At 42.4% G+C, this 17,098-nt stretch overlaps 1 protein-coding gene across 3 annotated transcripts in view; it reads left to right on the plus strand.

Moving 5' to 3' along the window:
- The window catches only part of rsrc1 (arginine/serine-rich coiled-coil 1), a 258,504-nt gene extending 241,756 nt beyond the window's left edge, over positions 1 to 16,748 (plus strand). For all 3 annotated transcript variants that reach the window (XM_060905828.1, XM_060905829.1, XM_060905830.1), the window contains 3 exons: positions 8,702 to 8,808; positions 9,862 to 9,984; positions 15,808 to 16,748. In XM_060905828.1, coding sequence (XP_060761811.1) covers positions 8,702 to 8,808; positions 9,862 to 9,984; positions 15,808 to 15,900 — 323 coding nt within the window. In that variant the 3' untranslated portion in view covers positions 15,901 to 16,748. The remainder of the gene's footprint in view (positions 1 to 8,701; positions 8,809 to 9,861; positions 9,985 to 15,807) is intronic.
- The last annotated feature ends 350 nt before the right edge of the window (positions 16,749 to 17,098 follow it).

Here is a 17,098-nt window from a genome sequence, read left to right on the forward strand (position 1 = left end):
TTAGTTGTGCTTTTATGGTGTTGACCTGTTCGCTACCATGGGCTAGGATTTTTGTTGTAAAGTCACGTTTTATTTTTCTAACAACTATTATTACAATTCAACAATAAGTAGGCTTTAAGTAGCAGTTTGGCCCAGTGCCATATCATTCTGAGATCGTTTCATTTTCAACTTTCAGTGCAACGTCCAGTAAGCGTTCCCACTCATTCCCTGACGAAAGATTGTGTCACACCATAAAACTCAGCGTACTCAAGAGCAGGGTGCCCAGAGCAGTCCTGGTGTTGTGTTCTAAGCACTCCCTGTGTATTAGGTGATGCTGAGGTGATGCATTTATGTTACAGACTCCGGGAGTCATCTGAAGGGCAGTTGTAAAATTCTGTCAATCAGTGGTTAAAACAAAACGAGAGGATTTCGTACATGTTTTTATGGAGTTTTATGCAACACCGCATTAAAAAGTAGGAGAAGCCGAGAAGTTCTGTTCGCTTCTGTTCAACACACTAACACACCAGTCCACAAAGATTTAAAGACTGCACCAGACTCCATCAGGTACATTAAACCTAGTGGACTACCAGCCCACCGTTATCAAAGATGTAATATCCATTATTGAGCTCTTCTAGCTGTTAGCTTATTTGACCGGTGACTTGAATTCAGTTGGTTTAATCCAAACCTCAGTAAGTCAAAAATCTATTCATTCAGTCATCTAAAAATCAGCCGTCGTCAACTTGGATTGAATATCTTGTGCAAGTGAACTTTCAGGAATAGAACGCTATATGGCACTAATAAATAAACAACTATTGTTTGACACATTTTAATAGTGTTCATGAAGTAAATTTGTACTGAGGTGGAGGTCTGTGGAATTTATTTTCCTGAAGATCATGTGATCGTCATGGGATCCTAAGGCGTTTGGAAATTAAGCTCCAAATCTTTGAGACAGGATGATTTTTTTTTTTTTTTTTTCCAGAAGGGAGACTTTTGGCTACATGTGAAGTATCTGATCATACATACCCCACAGATACAGTGAATAGAGCAAGCATTATTTTATTTTATTTTATTTTATTTATTCCAGCGAGTCCCACAATCCTGAACCATGGCGGAGCATGAACGAGTCAGTGTGTTCATCTGTGAGGCTTGCTTTGGGTCATGAACCTGCTAGCGTCATTTCACTTTGAACAATCAGGAAATGTAATGTAGATTAAAGCAGTCTTGTGGTGCAGCGCTTGCACATGTTGCACATTGATGTTCACCTCCATGGACACCAGCACACGTACACAAACGCACATCATTCATATCGCTGTGTTCAGGTTTTCCTCTCTGGGGATACGAGTGGCATCTGGCACGAGCTGCCACTGTGTCCTCATAAGTGACCCTACGCTAAACAGCAGAGGGATGGAGGGAGGTGTCTATATCACAGCGCACGCCAAATCAGGACCACTGATGAGTTATGTCAGCTGTGTGCAAGACAGTTTTGTGTGTGTGATCCTCATTCAGACCTCATTTATGCCAGAAACAGGCCTCACAACATCACATGCCTTCCCGTCTCTCTCTCTCTCTCTCTCTCTCTCTCTCTCTCTCTCTCTCTCTATTGAGATCTCATTTGTCAAGGCCGCCAGCAGCAGGGTATTAGTTATGCAAATATTGATGTGCCGCTTTGGCCTGGTAGCTATCAATTGAAATCAGCAAATCGATGGCCCTAATAGCTGCTCATTACACACTTGATGCATTTTCAGGGATAGCATCGGAAGCTGCCAGCTCGCCTAATCAATGCAGTCAAAAACTATTACCTTCCTCCAAATCAGACACCTTTTTCATTTGCTCTGCATTGTTTACAACCACCTCATCTGCTCACAAAACCATGAGGCTATATCAGAACGTACAGCTTGGATCTAAATCCTGTATGTTGTTGTATAAACTTCACTGCGTGTTCCCGAAAATTAATTTTAATTAGATTGATTTTGTAGCTAGCGTAATCTCCTGAAGCTGAAAAGATGTAATCTGATAACGCAATAAAAAAGAAGGAAAAAAAAAAAAGTTCGGCATTGTTCTGTCTCTGTCAAAATGTACATAATGCAAAGATCACATCCAAACTTGGTTTCACTTCTGAGTTATGCCCGCAGGCCTTCAGTTAAAATCAAGGCTGCTGCTTTCTTCCTCCCTACTCCAATTCCTCAAAGCCTCCACCACACTCTCCATCAGGAGTGGACACAGTCTTTATTTAGACTTCAGATTGGAACAGATAAATAAGACGGGTGCTAATGGGAGAAGTCGAGCTCTGGGTGGGTGTCGGGGGCTCGTCGGGATAAATCATTAGATGGAAGGTTATTGGAAATGCAGCGGGATAAAAGAGCGAAGAAGCCAGTAATTGCCTTAAAGCTCAGACTACAAAGCCTCACTCGGGCTTTTACAAGGCCAGCCGGCAACAAAAGAGCCGTAATTTATGAGCTCAGCGTAAAAGAATAGCATAATTGCATTAAAAATTAATGCTAATGAGGCCCAAAATGGGGAAGGTGGTTGTTATGAAAGTTTGTATTCATCTTCTCCGGCTTGAATGATGGGCCGGTGGCTTGATTAATGGCTTAATTTCTATCAATTAGCAGGCAAAAAGATTCTCCACAGAGACAGGAGGGGCTCAATTGAGCGTTGAATTACATATCTCGGCCTGGCGAGGAGAGGGTAGAGGAGAGGGCAGGAGACTGAGTCACTTGTGTGTGTATTGGTGTGTTGGTGTATGATTCTGTTTAAAAATCCAGGTTGGAGAAGCGCAACACACAGGTCCTGGGGTTGAGTACTGCTTCTCCTTCCACATCCACTGTCTTATTACTGTGTGTGTGTTTATTTAGAGTGCTTTTTGGTTGCTTTCATCCTCAGGAGCAATGCCATCATTAAGCCTTGTTTTACCGTCTTTCTCACCACCTAATTGAAGTTCATGACATTCTAAAGCCCTTTTAAATTTACAGCCATCCGTAACCAACTGCCTGATGACTGGCACTTATTTATTTATTTCCTTATTTATTTCTCAGCCACGACGAGATCAGCGGTAATTGAGTTTGTGGAGCTAATGCATTCAATTACGAGAATTAATCAGGCGCAGTGAAACAGTCTTATTTCTTCCTCGCTTTTCCGTCTCCTGACACTCGCTCACGTGTCACAGGTTTCCTGCACAGGCGCAGAAACATACCGAAAGTGTAAAAGTATGGAACTGTATTAACATATGTAGATTGAGATCACTAATGAGCAAGGCAGAGGTGACGGCGACACGAGGAAGACCCAAGTGGGAGCCCGTCCTCTTCTGTGTGACGGTGTTTAGCGTAATTTATAAATCATTACAGTGGACAGGTGTAGAAGTGGAAGGAAAGATAAACAGCGTGTTGAAAGGATGCCCTATTTGAGTATATTGTGAATAAGTGTCCTGGGATGAACACTTTTTCACAATATCCTCAATTCCCTGGGATGGAATTTCAAGTAAGCACTGAATTATCACTATTTTATCATACCGAATGATGAAACTGCTCATAGATGGAAGTAGCTGGAAGGATTTACAGCAGAAACCTAAACTTGTGGGTTTACATAAGTGAAAGCAAGGGAAGTTTAAAAAGCAGATAACTGAGTGGTAACCGATTCAGTTCCACTGGAAACGGGGTCCTGTTGAGCTTCCGTTTTTGAGTTCCAGCACACTTGATGCGGCTCGTTTTCTTATTCAGCGCTCCATGAGCGGACACGTTGGGAACGGGTTTGAGGAATGTGTTAAGGAGCCGGAGAAGGCGTTGGCCATTTTTGTTGGTCATATTAGTGTTTTTGTGCCTCAGAGTTTGCAGTTTGAAAGTATTTGGATTGTATGTCTTGTGATTTTGTCCATATGCTTAACATCATAAGGCTTTTCGTATTCTAATATTTTCTTAAACTCACCTCAAGAATCAACATTTCTACATTTTTCTTCTGCAAAGTTTCTGCGCTGACCGACAGACTGCATGTTGCTCTTAAATGATTAATGATTTAACAGGGTTGACATTTTTTAGCATAGAATTTTTCAGCAAATACGCAGAATGTAGTTACCGAGCGTCCATGATAATAGCATTGAGATTAAGGATATTCTAATGCTTACAATTTGTATTTATTGTTGCTGTTATTTTTAATAATAAGTTAGTTTCAATCTAAAATTTGGGTAACTGGGTTGTACCTGATCAGACACTACTGTATATCAGTAAAAAATGAAAATAATAATAAGAGAGATCATTTGGATGATGCAATTTCCAGTTCAACATGTCATTGCATTTTGTAAGGGTTAAATGTGTTCACGTAATGAGGTTGAAAGAGAGTTGTGGGACATGAAAATATATTGGACGAGTCGTGAAAAGGGATGGTTCGAACATGGATGTGAGAATAGTATGGTTTCTAATAATAAAGTATTTTAATGATGAGATTACAAGTGGGTTGGGATGGACAAAATGCTGTTTTCTAAAGCACTTAGAGATTTTATTACGGCCTTCTCAAGTCATTTATCCGAAACATGCGCACGTGTTGTTGTGAAGGATGCTTCACCTGTGTTTTATCGTTCTATGGTATTTGTAACCCAGTGGCACTCTAATCATGGAACCACTCATGTTATCACTAATTTTATGTAATACACAGCACATGACTGAAGTGAATCTGTTCTTCTGCACTTGATTATTTTGTGCCCTGGAAAATCCAGAGAAAAGTCTTTTCTGGAAACAGTGCGACACTTTTTTAATGGAAAAACATCATCTAGGAACGTGTGAGGATGCAGAGGACAGACACGAGGCATTCAGCTGTTCAACACCTCCCTCTGCTGGGAAAGTGCTGCCAAGCTTCCTGTTTCTTTCCTCGTATGAAAGACAAACCGCGCCATAATTTCCTGATTGTAGACTCCTGATTGGAAAGGTCGGCCGAGTTTGCCTGCAGCTTTATCCATCTTTTTCTGTCTATGAGAAAGACAAAGCACTTCTTAGAACCCTCAATAATTTATTGATTTTGATGTCTTGTTTGACTATTTGGGCCAGTTTGCCTTTAGCTGCTTTAATTATTCACGCTTGTTTTAACATTTATACATGCCTAGAAGCATGTCCAAAACCCAAAGTGATGTTACACACTGGAAATGGAATTCACAGAACCTCGGGATATGGAAAAAAGAAAGCTTGCATAAGGATTGGGAAAAGCCCTGTACACAACTTAAAGCATCTTATAGTTTTTATTTGATTTTTTTTTTTGTTCTCACATTCCATCTTCTGTAGTTCTGTCAGTTGTTACGTACTTGTATTTTTGCATTGGGGTTAATGCAGTGATGATGGACTCGGATCTCTAAATGAATGTCCGGGATAATGTGTCAATATTAAATATCAACGTTGACCTGGCTTTGCGCTGACGGCGGCTGCCACTGGTCTTTCTCCGGCTGCGCTATCGATTTCCCGCTGTCTGTGTCTCAACCGGGCCCCTACTCACAGAGTCCATTATTTTTGATTTTCCTATGAAATACATATCTTTCCCTACTGACATCTGACAAACAGCATATGGAAGTCATTTTATCTACCAATAATGTGTTTGTCAAAAAGCATGAGGCTTTTATAGAATCCCGGGCTGAGGATAGGTTGTCACCGATGCGCACAGGCTTGGTGTTCGTTTCTTTGTGTTGGTGTATCAGTTATTAAGATGCTACACACACACACACACACACACAGAGTTGGGATTAATATCAGGGGTGATTGAGGGGCACTGGGCACCGGGCTGCTGTCATGTGAAGGACAGGCTGCTGGAGGATATTGTGGCAGTGGTTGTTTTTTTTTTTTTTTTTTAAATTTGTTCTCCTAAACTCTTGAAGTAATGAACACTATTTTGGGAGACTGTTTTCTCTCTCTCTGTCTCTCGTGCACACACACACACACACAATCATTCTCACAGCTGTCAGTACTGAACATTGACTGGACTGGTGTGCGTCTGTGTACCTGTGTGTAAATTTGCATATACTTTTGCGCTGTCAGAACAAATTTTCTGGAAAAATATATGAATTTTTGTACACTGGAAAAACCTGTTTAAAAGTAGACTTTTTTTTTTTTAATCTCGCAACACTGAAATAAACTGCTTAAAATTTCAAGGGGGATAATTCAAAGCAAATAAATACAGATGTGTGGTTTTTGAAGCAATAAATTTTAGCGCTGAATTCGAAGGCATTTCGATTTCATTATAAAGAATTCAGTAGCTTTTAACATTGAAATCTTGGTCTCTTTTTAGCTTCCATAGAGTTCCTCTGTTTGAATACTATTCAGGGTTTTTTTTTTTTGCATATTGTGAAAGATATTCTACTTTATCTGACCTAATATACATCTATTAAAACATGTTTAACATGTTTTGCACAAATGACCCCGTCACTAAAGAGGGATCCAAATAAATGGATGTCATGTATCAGCTTTTAAACTAAATTTCTGAATCTCAGACTAAAAATGAGCCAAGTTGGTGTTTGGGTTTTTTTTTTGACACAAAAGCGTTGCAGACTATTATCCACTTCATGATAATACACAACAGTTTCTTAGGTCTTCTTTGGGATCAAAAATCTCAATATCATACTCAAAAAGATGAACATAAATTGAAACCAAGCTGAATGTACAGTTATAGGTGATCACATGTAGAGAGAAATGAAACGTACAATATGAATAGGAACCAGTTTAACCAGCAACCCATTTGTGAAGTCACATACACCGATCAGCCATAACATTAAAAAAAAAAAAAAAAAAAAAGCTAGTGACGGGTGAAGTGAATAACATTGATTATCTCATTACAATGGCGCCTATTATGGTGGGATATATTAGGAAGCGAGTGAACAGGCAGTTCTCAAAGTTGATGCGTTGGAAGCAGGAAAGATGATGGGCAAGGATCTGAGTGACTTTGACAAGGGCCAAATTGTGATGGCTAGACAACTGGGTCAGAGCATCTTTAAAATGACAGGTCTTTTTGGTTGTTCCCGGTATGCAGTGGTTAGTACCTACCAAAAGTGGTCCAAGGAAGGACAATCCATGAACTGGCAACAGGGTCCGATCCCACAGAAGGGTCTCTGTAGCACAAATTACTAAACAATTTAATGCTGACTATGTAAAAGGTGTCAGAACACACAGTGCACTGCAGATTGCTGCCTATGGGGCTGTGTAACTGTAGACCGGTCAGAGTGCCCATGCTGACCCCTGACCACTACTGAAAGCACCTACAGTGGGCTCGTGAGCATCAGAATTGGACCATGGAGCAGTGGAAGAAGGTGGTCTGGTCTGATGAATCACGTTTTCTTGTATTTCATGTGGACAGCCGGGTGTGTGTCCCTTACCTGTGGAAGAGATGGCACCAGGATGCACTATGGGAAGCTGGTGGAGGCAGTGTGATGCTCTGGGCAATGTTCTGCCGGGAAACCTTGAGTCCTGGTGTTCATGTATATGTTACTTTGACACGTCCAACCTAACTAAACGTGTTGCAGACCAACTCCACCCCTTCATGGTAATGGTATTCCATAATGGCAGTTGCCTGTTTCAGCAGGATAATGCGACCTGACATTGCAAAAATTGTTCAGGAATGGTCTGAGGAACATGACGAAGCGTTCAAGGTGTTGACTTGGACTCCAAATTTCCCAGATATCAATCCGATCGAGAGTCTGTGGGATGTGCTGCACAAACATGGAGGCCCCACCTCGCAACTTACAGAACTTAAAGGATCAAGGTTGTGGTGCCACATACCACAGCACACCTTCAGAGGTTCTATAGAGTCTGTGCCTCAACGGATCAGAGCTGGTTTGGTGGCACAAGGGAGACACAATATTAGGCAGGTGGGTTTAATGTTATGGCTGATATACATACTGTATAATTATATTAACCGACGATCATCAGTCAGAAGAGTCCATGTTGCTAGTCAGATAATAGGTGTGTGTGTAAGCAGTGTGTTTACAGCAGCCAGGGTTCTTCCACCATCACTGCTGCTAACCGCATAAAAGCCAGAGCAAATATTCATTTATTCATTAAACAAGTAGAGCAGGAAGATGTGTTGTGACAGTCCTAGTTAATGTGTGGAATTAATTCGTCTCATTAACATGCCAGTGAGGATGTACGCATGTGAAAGAAACAGTCGGTGTGTTGAGAGAGAGATCACGCCAAATATATTTGCGCTTCTTTACAACTGAGCCACTTTCGTTCAATGATGGGATTAAAGTAGGTAGATTTATTAAAACCGCACAGCCTGCGGCAAAGGAAAACAGACACGCAGCTTCCTGCAGATAGAGAGACAGACAGACAGACAGAGGGATGGAGAATGGAGGGAGAGCTGTGCGTATTGATTGGCGGATCAGCTGACAGGTGATGTGCAATGAAATTATTATTATTATTATTATTATTATTATTATTATCGTCTTTGAGCTTCTTTCTCCCTTTCAGATAACTAAAACTGCTGTTTTGATTTACTTTTTCACTCTGAAGTTTTTACATAGGAGTATTTTTTTTTAAATACATATTATACAAAGAAGCAGATTTGAAGTTAAATGAGATGCTCCGAATTGCTTTCAGTGTATTTGTTTTCTTGTGTGTAATATGTTACTGGTATAGGAGAAGGTGCAACAAGTTGACATTTATCAAATTGTCCCTACTGCTCCCCCCTCCTTCATTCTTGTTAGTTTGACCTTTCCTCTGCCCTCATGTCTTTCTTTCTGTTTTTTCCTGCTTTGCAGAGGAGGTCTCTCTTGCCGAGCAGGTGAGGAGGATAAAGGAGATCGAGGCCATCGAGAGCGACTCTTTTGTTCCTCAGGCTTTCAAATCATCCCGGGACGCCACCAAGGTGCGCTCTTCTCTCCGTTCTTCTCCCACTGTCTTTCCCCTCCCTCTCGCTTTTCGTTTGCCTCACATCTCCTTCCTCATCGGCATGATTAGATTTGCCGCTCGCTGGCCCATATTTCGTCTGCGGACAAACGGAATCATTCCCATTCAGTGCCGTTTGAGCTCCGCTTTGCACACAATAGCCGGGTTCTGAAAAGCGTCTCCCCAAAGTGTCCGAGCCGTTCCCACGCAAATCTGTGCTGAAGTCACTCGCAACCAAAGCCTCACGTTCACATTCCCAATTAGATTAGAGCCCAGCGTTCGCTGATGCCCACCGTCCAAGACAAAAAAAAGTGGACAGGTGGAGTGGACTGGAGTGATAGATTACAGCAGGGTCGAGAGCTGATCTGGATATTTCTCCAAAAGGATTTGTGGAAAGACTTGCATCAGGCAAATACACACGAATTCAATAGTAGTAGTTCAGCGTACCAAACCTTTCTCCCTTAGCAACCGGATATTAATCTTTGCAGTACCTGAGCTGATGTTAAAGCGATTGTAGTATGGATTAGTGATCATGTGCCTCGCGTACACAAGGTACGTGAATGTGAACAGGTGTGAATGCACTTTCCTCCAGTCGAGTCCTCACTGTGCAGACGGTGCCATCATGTGGCCAAACATCAAAACCTACTATAGTTTAGTATTCTCCTGGGTTATTATAGATCATGAAAAAAAAAATTGTAAACTAGGAAAAACGCCACATTTAAATGAAAAATGTAAAACAGATTACAGATCTGTTTACTGTTTACAGATTACAAAAAAATTCAGGAAAATAAAATCAAACATGAGTCGACATGAATACACTTTTTTTTTTTTCTTAAACTTGTCTCCAGTTCATCCAGTTAAATAGTTCTGAATTTTAACTTGTAGGCCATTGATGATGCCTAAAGAGTTTTTTTCCACGGTGTGTTAATATATTCCTCTCAAAAGATCAAACTAATTTTTATTCTGTGCCTGTAGCTAAAATCCAAAATTAAAATAACTAAAAATATGTCTGAAAAATCAAAACTGTTCACAGGTAACTGAATCTGTGGAAATCCAGGAGGCGGGGTCTGGTGTCACGCCCACTGTGAAAGAGGAAGTCATCGCTTTTCCCACTGCAATCAAGTACAGTAACAGCGACACACTCGCTCACCCCAGCGTAAGTGTATAGCCTTAGGTTCATGGTTTGCCTTTTTTCATTTTTCTCTCTGTGTGTGTCTGTCAGTGATTTTAGATCTCTCTGTGATTCTTTTAACATTGATCTTTTCGAGCAGTTTGTATTCAAAATTCACTCATTGAACTTTTTTTTTTGTATTATTATTCATGCAGTAGTCTGTCGTATTTAAGGCTCTACTTTCTGACGGGTTTTATTCTGTCTGTAATATTTGCAGACAGAATTTCCCGCGAAAGCTCTCTCCATCTCAGTGGCAGTGTCGCAAACTCGGTTATGCGTGACGGATGCAGATGAGCCTCACGCAGCCTGATCTATGCGAGCAATATGCCCGAGGCGCACGAGCCCCCCATCGCCAGTAATGATTCAATCATTTAGCCTGCCGCTGCTTTACTGTATCTACTGTAATTTCAAGTAATTTTAGCAGAGCTCAGAGGCCGTGTTGGTGTGTGTGTCCTACACGCAGATAACACACGAGGGACCACGCAACATGCATCCAGAGAGCATTAGCAGAAGCATGTGTGTGTGTGTTTGTGTGGCTCATGTGACAAAGTAGAGGCCCTACAGCAAATGCTACAGGCAAAACCTTAACTCGACATAAATGATACACTTATCTCCACTCCCAGAGCCGCCACACACTAACACTCTCTCTGTCTCTGTCTCTCACACACACGCACACACACATACACAGTGTGGGATGGAAGCGATCATTCTTTCCTATCCGCAGATTTGATTTCACGCCTTTTGTGTTGTTTGGATGAAAGTAAAGACTGATGAGCGCCGGGGAAGAGTCTCCAACTTCCAAACTTAAGGAACTCATAAGCCCAACTAATGCGGGAATCACTCAAATCCTGCTTTCACGCTGACACCCAAATCACTGTTATGCATTACGCTGTCATATGCGCTTAGGATACGATAGCATTTACTGTCGCTCTCCCTCCCCTCTTTTTAAATCAAATCAAGCCAGCGAGCGTCTTATATGAAGCAAACTCAGGCAATTAGAGACCGAGACTGGCGTGCGTAAACAATATAAAAGAGTTGTTATAATGGGTTACATAGACTTCTGATCTGTGATGTCTGCCATTAGTAGATCTTAGCCAAATACGTAAAGTGGATTAAGGCTGTAAGTAGATTACCAAGTGATGCCAGTGTTAGGGAGAGTACTTGTAGGGAATTTAAAATTACATTCCACTGCCGTACTTTGAATATGAAAAGACATCTGAACACAAGCCAAGCTCAGTGAACAGGATTAATGAACAGAGGATGCATATATATCAATTTAAACAGCAATGCTACAGATAGCAGACTACTGAAACATAATAAGCAAGCCAAGTTTATCAGTTAAATCCTGATATCTATCTTATTTGTTCTAATTCCATATTCAGTAGTCATCCGTTATGTTCTCTTTGCATTACCCGTTTCTCCTCATGCTTTCTTTTCTTTCTTCCTGCTTTTCTCCAAAGTGGCTGATAATTATAATAACGGATACAGTCTAAACAGTTGTGGGTTATGATCCCATTCGAGGGCCCAGTAGTGGCCCTCTGGCAGTTCTGAGATTCAAACGGTCAGCCTTCTGGTTTGACCACTAAGCCTTCTTCACTGGATGTGAATGTACAGGAGGTTTCCCCTTCACTGGTTTTATCTCTGTTCATCTGTAAATGTGTAATTGCAGAGGATTACGTTGTATGGAACATACTACTAATAATTCAAAAAAATTATATGAAATAACAGGATGGCACAGTGGTGTAGTGGTTAGCGCTGTCGCCTCACAGCAAGAAGGTCCTGGGTTCGAGCCCAGCGACCGATGAGGGCCTTTCTGTGCGGAGTTTGCATGTTCTCCCCGTGTCCGCGTGGGTTTCCTCCGGGTGCTCCGGTTTCCCCCACAGTCCAAAGACATGCAGGTTAGGTTAACTGGTGACTCTAAATTGACCGTAGGTGTGAATGTGAGTGTGAATGGTTGTCTGTGTCTATGTGTCAGCCCTGTGATGACCTGGCGACTTGTCCAGGGTGTACCCCGCCTTTTGCCTGTAGTCAGCTGGGAAAGGCTCCAGCTTGCCTGCGACCCTGTAGGACAGGATAAGCGGCTACAGGTAATGGATGGATATGAAATGACAATTACAATAGAGCGGTGTGGTGGCACAGCAGGAAACACTGCCGCCGTACAGCTTTGGTTTGATCCTGAGCTCAAGCTCAGGAGTTTCTGTGCATATTATTGGTATCTGCATGGGTTTCCTCTGGGTTCTCCGGTTTCTCTTCCCAAAAGCATGCAGGTAGGTGTGAATTAGTGTGTGAATGGTGCCCTCTGGTGGACTGGCATCACATCCAGGATGTACTCCCACTTCACACCCAGTGTTCCCAGGACAGGTTCCACCATGATCCTGTCTTCCCAGGATAAAGTACTTGCTGAAGATAAACGAACAGTAAAAACATCACAGTATTATCTATCTTGGATTTGACATTTTGCCATGGATCAATTTGCGATACAGTTAAATTGTGGACATAAAACTGTAAACGAATCACAAGGAGGGGTGGCACGGTGGTGTAGTGGTTAGCGCTGTCGCCTCACAGCAAGAAGGTCCGGGTTCGATCCCCGTGGCCGGCGAGGGCCTTTCTGTGTGGAGTTTGCATGTTCTCCGCGTGGGTTTCCTCCGGGTGCTCCGGTTTCCCCCACAGTCCAAAGACATGCAGGTTAGGTTAACCGGTGACTCTAAATTGACCGTAGGTGTGAATGTGAGTGTGAATGGTTGTCTGTGTCTATGTGTCAGCCCTGTGATGACCTGGCGACTTGTCCAGGGTGTACCCTGCCTTTCGCCCGTAGTCAGCTGGGATAGGCTCCAGCTTGCCTGCGACGCTGTAGAACAGGATGAAGCGGCTACAGATAATGAGATGAGATGAGAATCACAAGGATCTAGAATCAGTCCACTGGCTGAAATACACTATATTGCCAAACGTTTGTGCACACCTGTCCATCACACTTGTATGTGCTTGTTAAAAATCCCCTTCCAGATGTACTCTTATTATGTCCTCCACTCTTCTGGGAAGGATCTCCTTTAGTTTTTGGAGCATCACTGTGGGGATTAGTGAGATGATGTTGGATGAGGAGACCTGGGGTGAGTCACTGTTCCAGTTCATCCCAAACATGTTCAGTGGGGGTGGAGGTAAGGTTCTCTGAAGGCCACTCAAGTTCTTCCACACTAACCTTCACAAACCTCATGGAGCTCGCTTTGTGCACAGGAGCATTGTCATGCTGGAACAGGTTTGGCCCCTTAATTCCAGTGAAGGGAAATTTGTAACGATATTACAAATAATGGCATCCTATGCAGTCGTGTGCATCCAACTTTATGGCAACAGTTTGGCGAAGGCTCACGTATGGGTGTGAAGGTCCGATGTCTGCAAGCTTTTACCATATAGTGTACTCGCTTTCTGAAATAAATGCTCATAAGCAGGGATTCTTGGCTCTAGTACCGTGGCTTTCCAACCCCATTGCCAGGAACCTTCAGATAGTGTACATTTTATCAGGTATTTGGTGTTCTTGATGGCTTGCTTAAGTTGAGCTGGGAGAGAACATAAACAGGGACCATTTGCTAGGTGTTTTTTTTTTTTTTAAATACTGACCCAATGCCTTACACCAATGGCACTCAAGGTCCAATTATATAAAATCCCTTGCTTGAAAAGGTCCAGTAAAGCAACTCATCTCATCTCATTATCTCTAGCCGCTTTATCCTGTTCTACAGGGTCGCAGGCAAGCTGGAGCCTATCCCAGCTGACTACGGGCGAAAGGCAGGGTACACCCTGGACAAGTCGCCAGTTAACCTAACCTGCATGTCTTTGGACTGTCGGGGAAACCGGAGCACCCGAAGGAAACCCACGCGGACACGGGGAGAACATGCAAACTCCGCACAGAAAGGCCCTCGCCGGCCATGAGGCTCGAACCTGGACCTTCTTGCTGTGAGGCAACAGCGCTAACCACTACACCACCGTGCCACCAGTAAAGCAACTAATAGTTTAATTTTTTAAAGCTTAACCTTAAGTGATTATGCATATAAATAAGACATTTGAAAAGAGGCTTTGTCTTAAACGGTTATGTCATGGACACTGAACAAATAAGAGAGATCCATTTTGAATTTGACATGGGGAGAATAAACACACATGTCTGCCCAGGCATACTCAAACACTATTTGCATCGTGGACTTTGTTTTTAAAGGAACAGTCCACCGTACTTCCATAATGAAATATGCTCTTATCTGAATTGAGACGAGCTGCTCCGTACCTGTCCGAGCTTTGCGCGACCTCCCAGTCAGTCAGACGCGCTGTCACTCCTGTTAGCAATGTAGCTAGGCTCAGTATGGCCAATGGTATTTTTTGGGGCTGTAGTTAGATGCGACCAAACTCTTCCGCGTTTTTCCTGTTTACATAGGTTTATATGACCAGTGATATGAAACAAGTTCAGTTCCACAAATTGAAACGTAGCGATTTTCTATGCTATGGAAAGTCCGCACTATAATGACAGGCGTACTAACACCTTCTGCGCGCTTCGGCAGCGCATTGATATCTGAGCTCCGTATCAATGCGCTGCCGAAGCGCGCAGAAGGTGTTAGTACGCCTGTCATTATAGTGCGGACTTTCCATAGCATAGAAAATCGCTACGTTTCAATTTGTGGAACTGAACTTGTTTCATATCACTGGTCATATAAACCTATGTAAACAGGAAAAACGCGGAAGAGTTTGGTCACATCTAACTACAGCCCCAAAAAATACCATTGGCCATGCTGATCCTAGCTACATTGCTAACAGGAGTGACAGCGCGTCTGACTGACTGGGAGGTCGCGCAAAGCTCGGACAGGTACGGAGCAGCTCGTCTCAATTCAGATAAGAGCATATTTCATTATGGAAATACGGTGGACTGTTCCTTTAATAGCCATATCTTCAGTTCACTCATCAAAACAGCTAGAGTAAATAAAATGCTTAATCTATGCAAGTCAGGGAAAATGTTGCTTTGTGAGCTAATGTAGCTAATCTCTGGTCCGCTGAGATTTGGATAAGCCATACAAGAGCATCTGACGTTTAGAAGACTAGAGTCGGTGAACTACAGATGGATTTTTTTTTTATAAAGTTTATCAGCTCTGTTACAGGGCGGCACGGTGGTGTAGTGGTTAGCGCTGTCACCTCACAGCAAGAAGGTCCGGGTTCGAGCCCCGTGGCCGGCGAGGGCCTTTCTGTGTGGAGTTTGCATGTTCTCCCCGTGTCCACGTGGGTTTCCTCCAGGTGCTCTGGTTTCCCCCACAGTCCAAAGACATGCAGGTTAGGTTAACTGGTGACTCTAAATTGACCGTAGGTGTGAATGTGAGTGTGAATGGTTGTCTGTGTCTATGTGTCAGCCCTGTGATGACCTGGCGACTTGTCCAGGGTGTACCCCGCCTTTCGCCCGTAGTCAGCTGGGATAGGCTCCAGCTTGCCTGCGACCCTGTAGAACAGGATAAAGCGGCTACAGATAATGAGATGAGCTCTGTTATAATTGTATACGCTTGGATCAGTCCACTCTGTCTTTCAGTTGATGAACCCTGCCCTATAGTGTCAAGCACTCATGAAGCACTTGATGAGGAGGTGAACTCGGGACATACTGAAACTGTGCCAGGTGTGGCAGCTTCAGGCTGAAATTGATATCCCCTGTTCTAAATTAATTCATATCCAGGAACTATGAGGTACCTAGAGTTACAGTGACACCTGCTGGTGAACTTTGGAACATTGAGCATGTCAGAATTTCCCCCAAACTGTTGTTCTGATCTCTCTCTCTCTCTCTCTCTCTCTCAGTTATTCATAGACAAAGAGGAGGCGGAGAAGTTGTGGCTGAATCGACTCCTATCACTGCGCCAGGAGAGGCTCATGGGAAGTCCTGTGGCCTGAACTTGACTCTGCATAATGAAGATATGAAGATCAGCTTCTTAAATATTATTTTTTTCCCCCTTTTAATCATGGTACATTTTATTAATAGAAGCTGCTCGATTGATTTAATTCAGGAAGCTGATAAACTTGTGGGTGATTCATTAAACCGTCGGGGATTTTGTTAGATTCATATAATTGACCTGTGTTAATAGTATTAATGATTTATTATTTTTTTTTTGTGTGTGTGTGTGTGTGTGTTAAATCCTAGGAGTTCAGCTTTAGCTCCAGAGTCAGCTTGCCATTTAAGGAACACTTAAGGAATATTTGGTTTCTCTTAAGAGTCAGAAAAAAGGGAATATGGAGGAAAATCACATTATCATACTACAGAGATCAAACTTCATTTGCCTTCTTCATGTGATGCCAGAACTATGATGTATTTTCCTTTTCCCGGGAAGTTGAAATGGCTAAATGGAGTTTAGAAATATTGTTACATCAGTGACACACAATATGTTGTCGTCTCATAAACTTTCTCAACCCGCCAAAAAGGCTGATTAAATGTTAGTTTTGACAAAAATGCAAGAAAATTTATGAACCTGTCAGCATGACTTTTTTTAATTGGCGAGCACAAAGTGAGCACATCTTTCTAGTGAGTATGAGAAACTTTTTACATTTTTCAACAAAATGTCACTGCAAAGCATGATGTTCAGTGATACCGAGGATCTAAAGAAGAAAAATATACGCCCACATAGATAAGATTCTGTTTATTTTCTTCCTTTGTTAGAACTCTGGAACTGTATTATACATCATAGGATAGTTTGTCATTTTTCTTGATGTTTTCCAAAATAAAAAAGCTCTGTTTTATGGCCCAATTTTTTTTTCACTCTTCTATCATGTCGTTAATCAGTCTTTGTCTGACTGGCAATTGGAGATTGACCCAAGTAAAAATAATGTGTCTAAATTTTCCAGCATGTAAAGATTCTCTAATTGAAGCACAGGTTTGGTCCAGTGTCCAGCCTTGAAGTCCTTCTGTCTGGACAAGCTAAAATTCTTAAAGCAAAGTTTTGCTTGGGTGATGTAAACCAGGGTGTCGTCGTGGTGGTGCGGGCTGTAAGGATCGGAGGTTCAATTCTGATCTTGGGTTTCTGTCTACGTGTAGGTTCCCTCCATGTGCACATGGGTTCCTTCCACGTTTCCTCCCACCTTTCAAAAATCATGCCAG

The sequence above is a fragment of the Neoarius graeffei genome, chromosome 23, assembly GCF_027579695.1.
Source record: "Neoarius graeffei isolate fNeoGra1 chromosome 23, fNeoGra1.pri, whole genome shotgun sequence".
Lineage (NCBI taxonomy): Eukaryota > Metazoa > Chordata > Actinopteri > Siluriformes > Ariidae > Neoarius > Neoarius graeffei.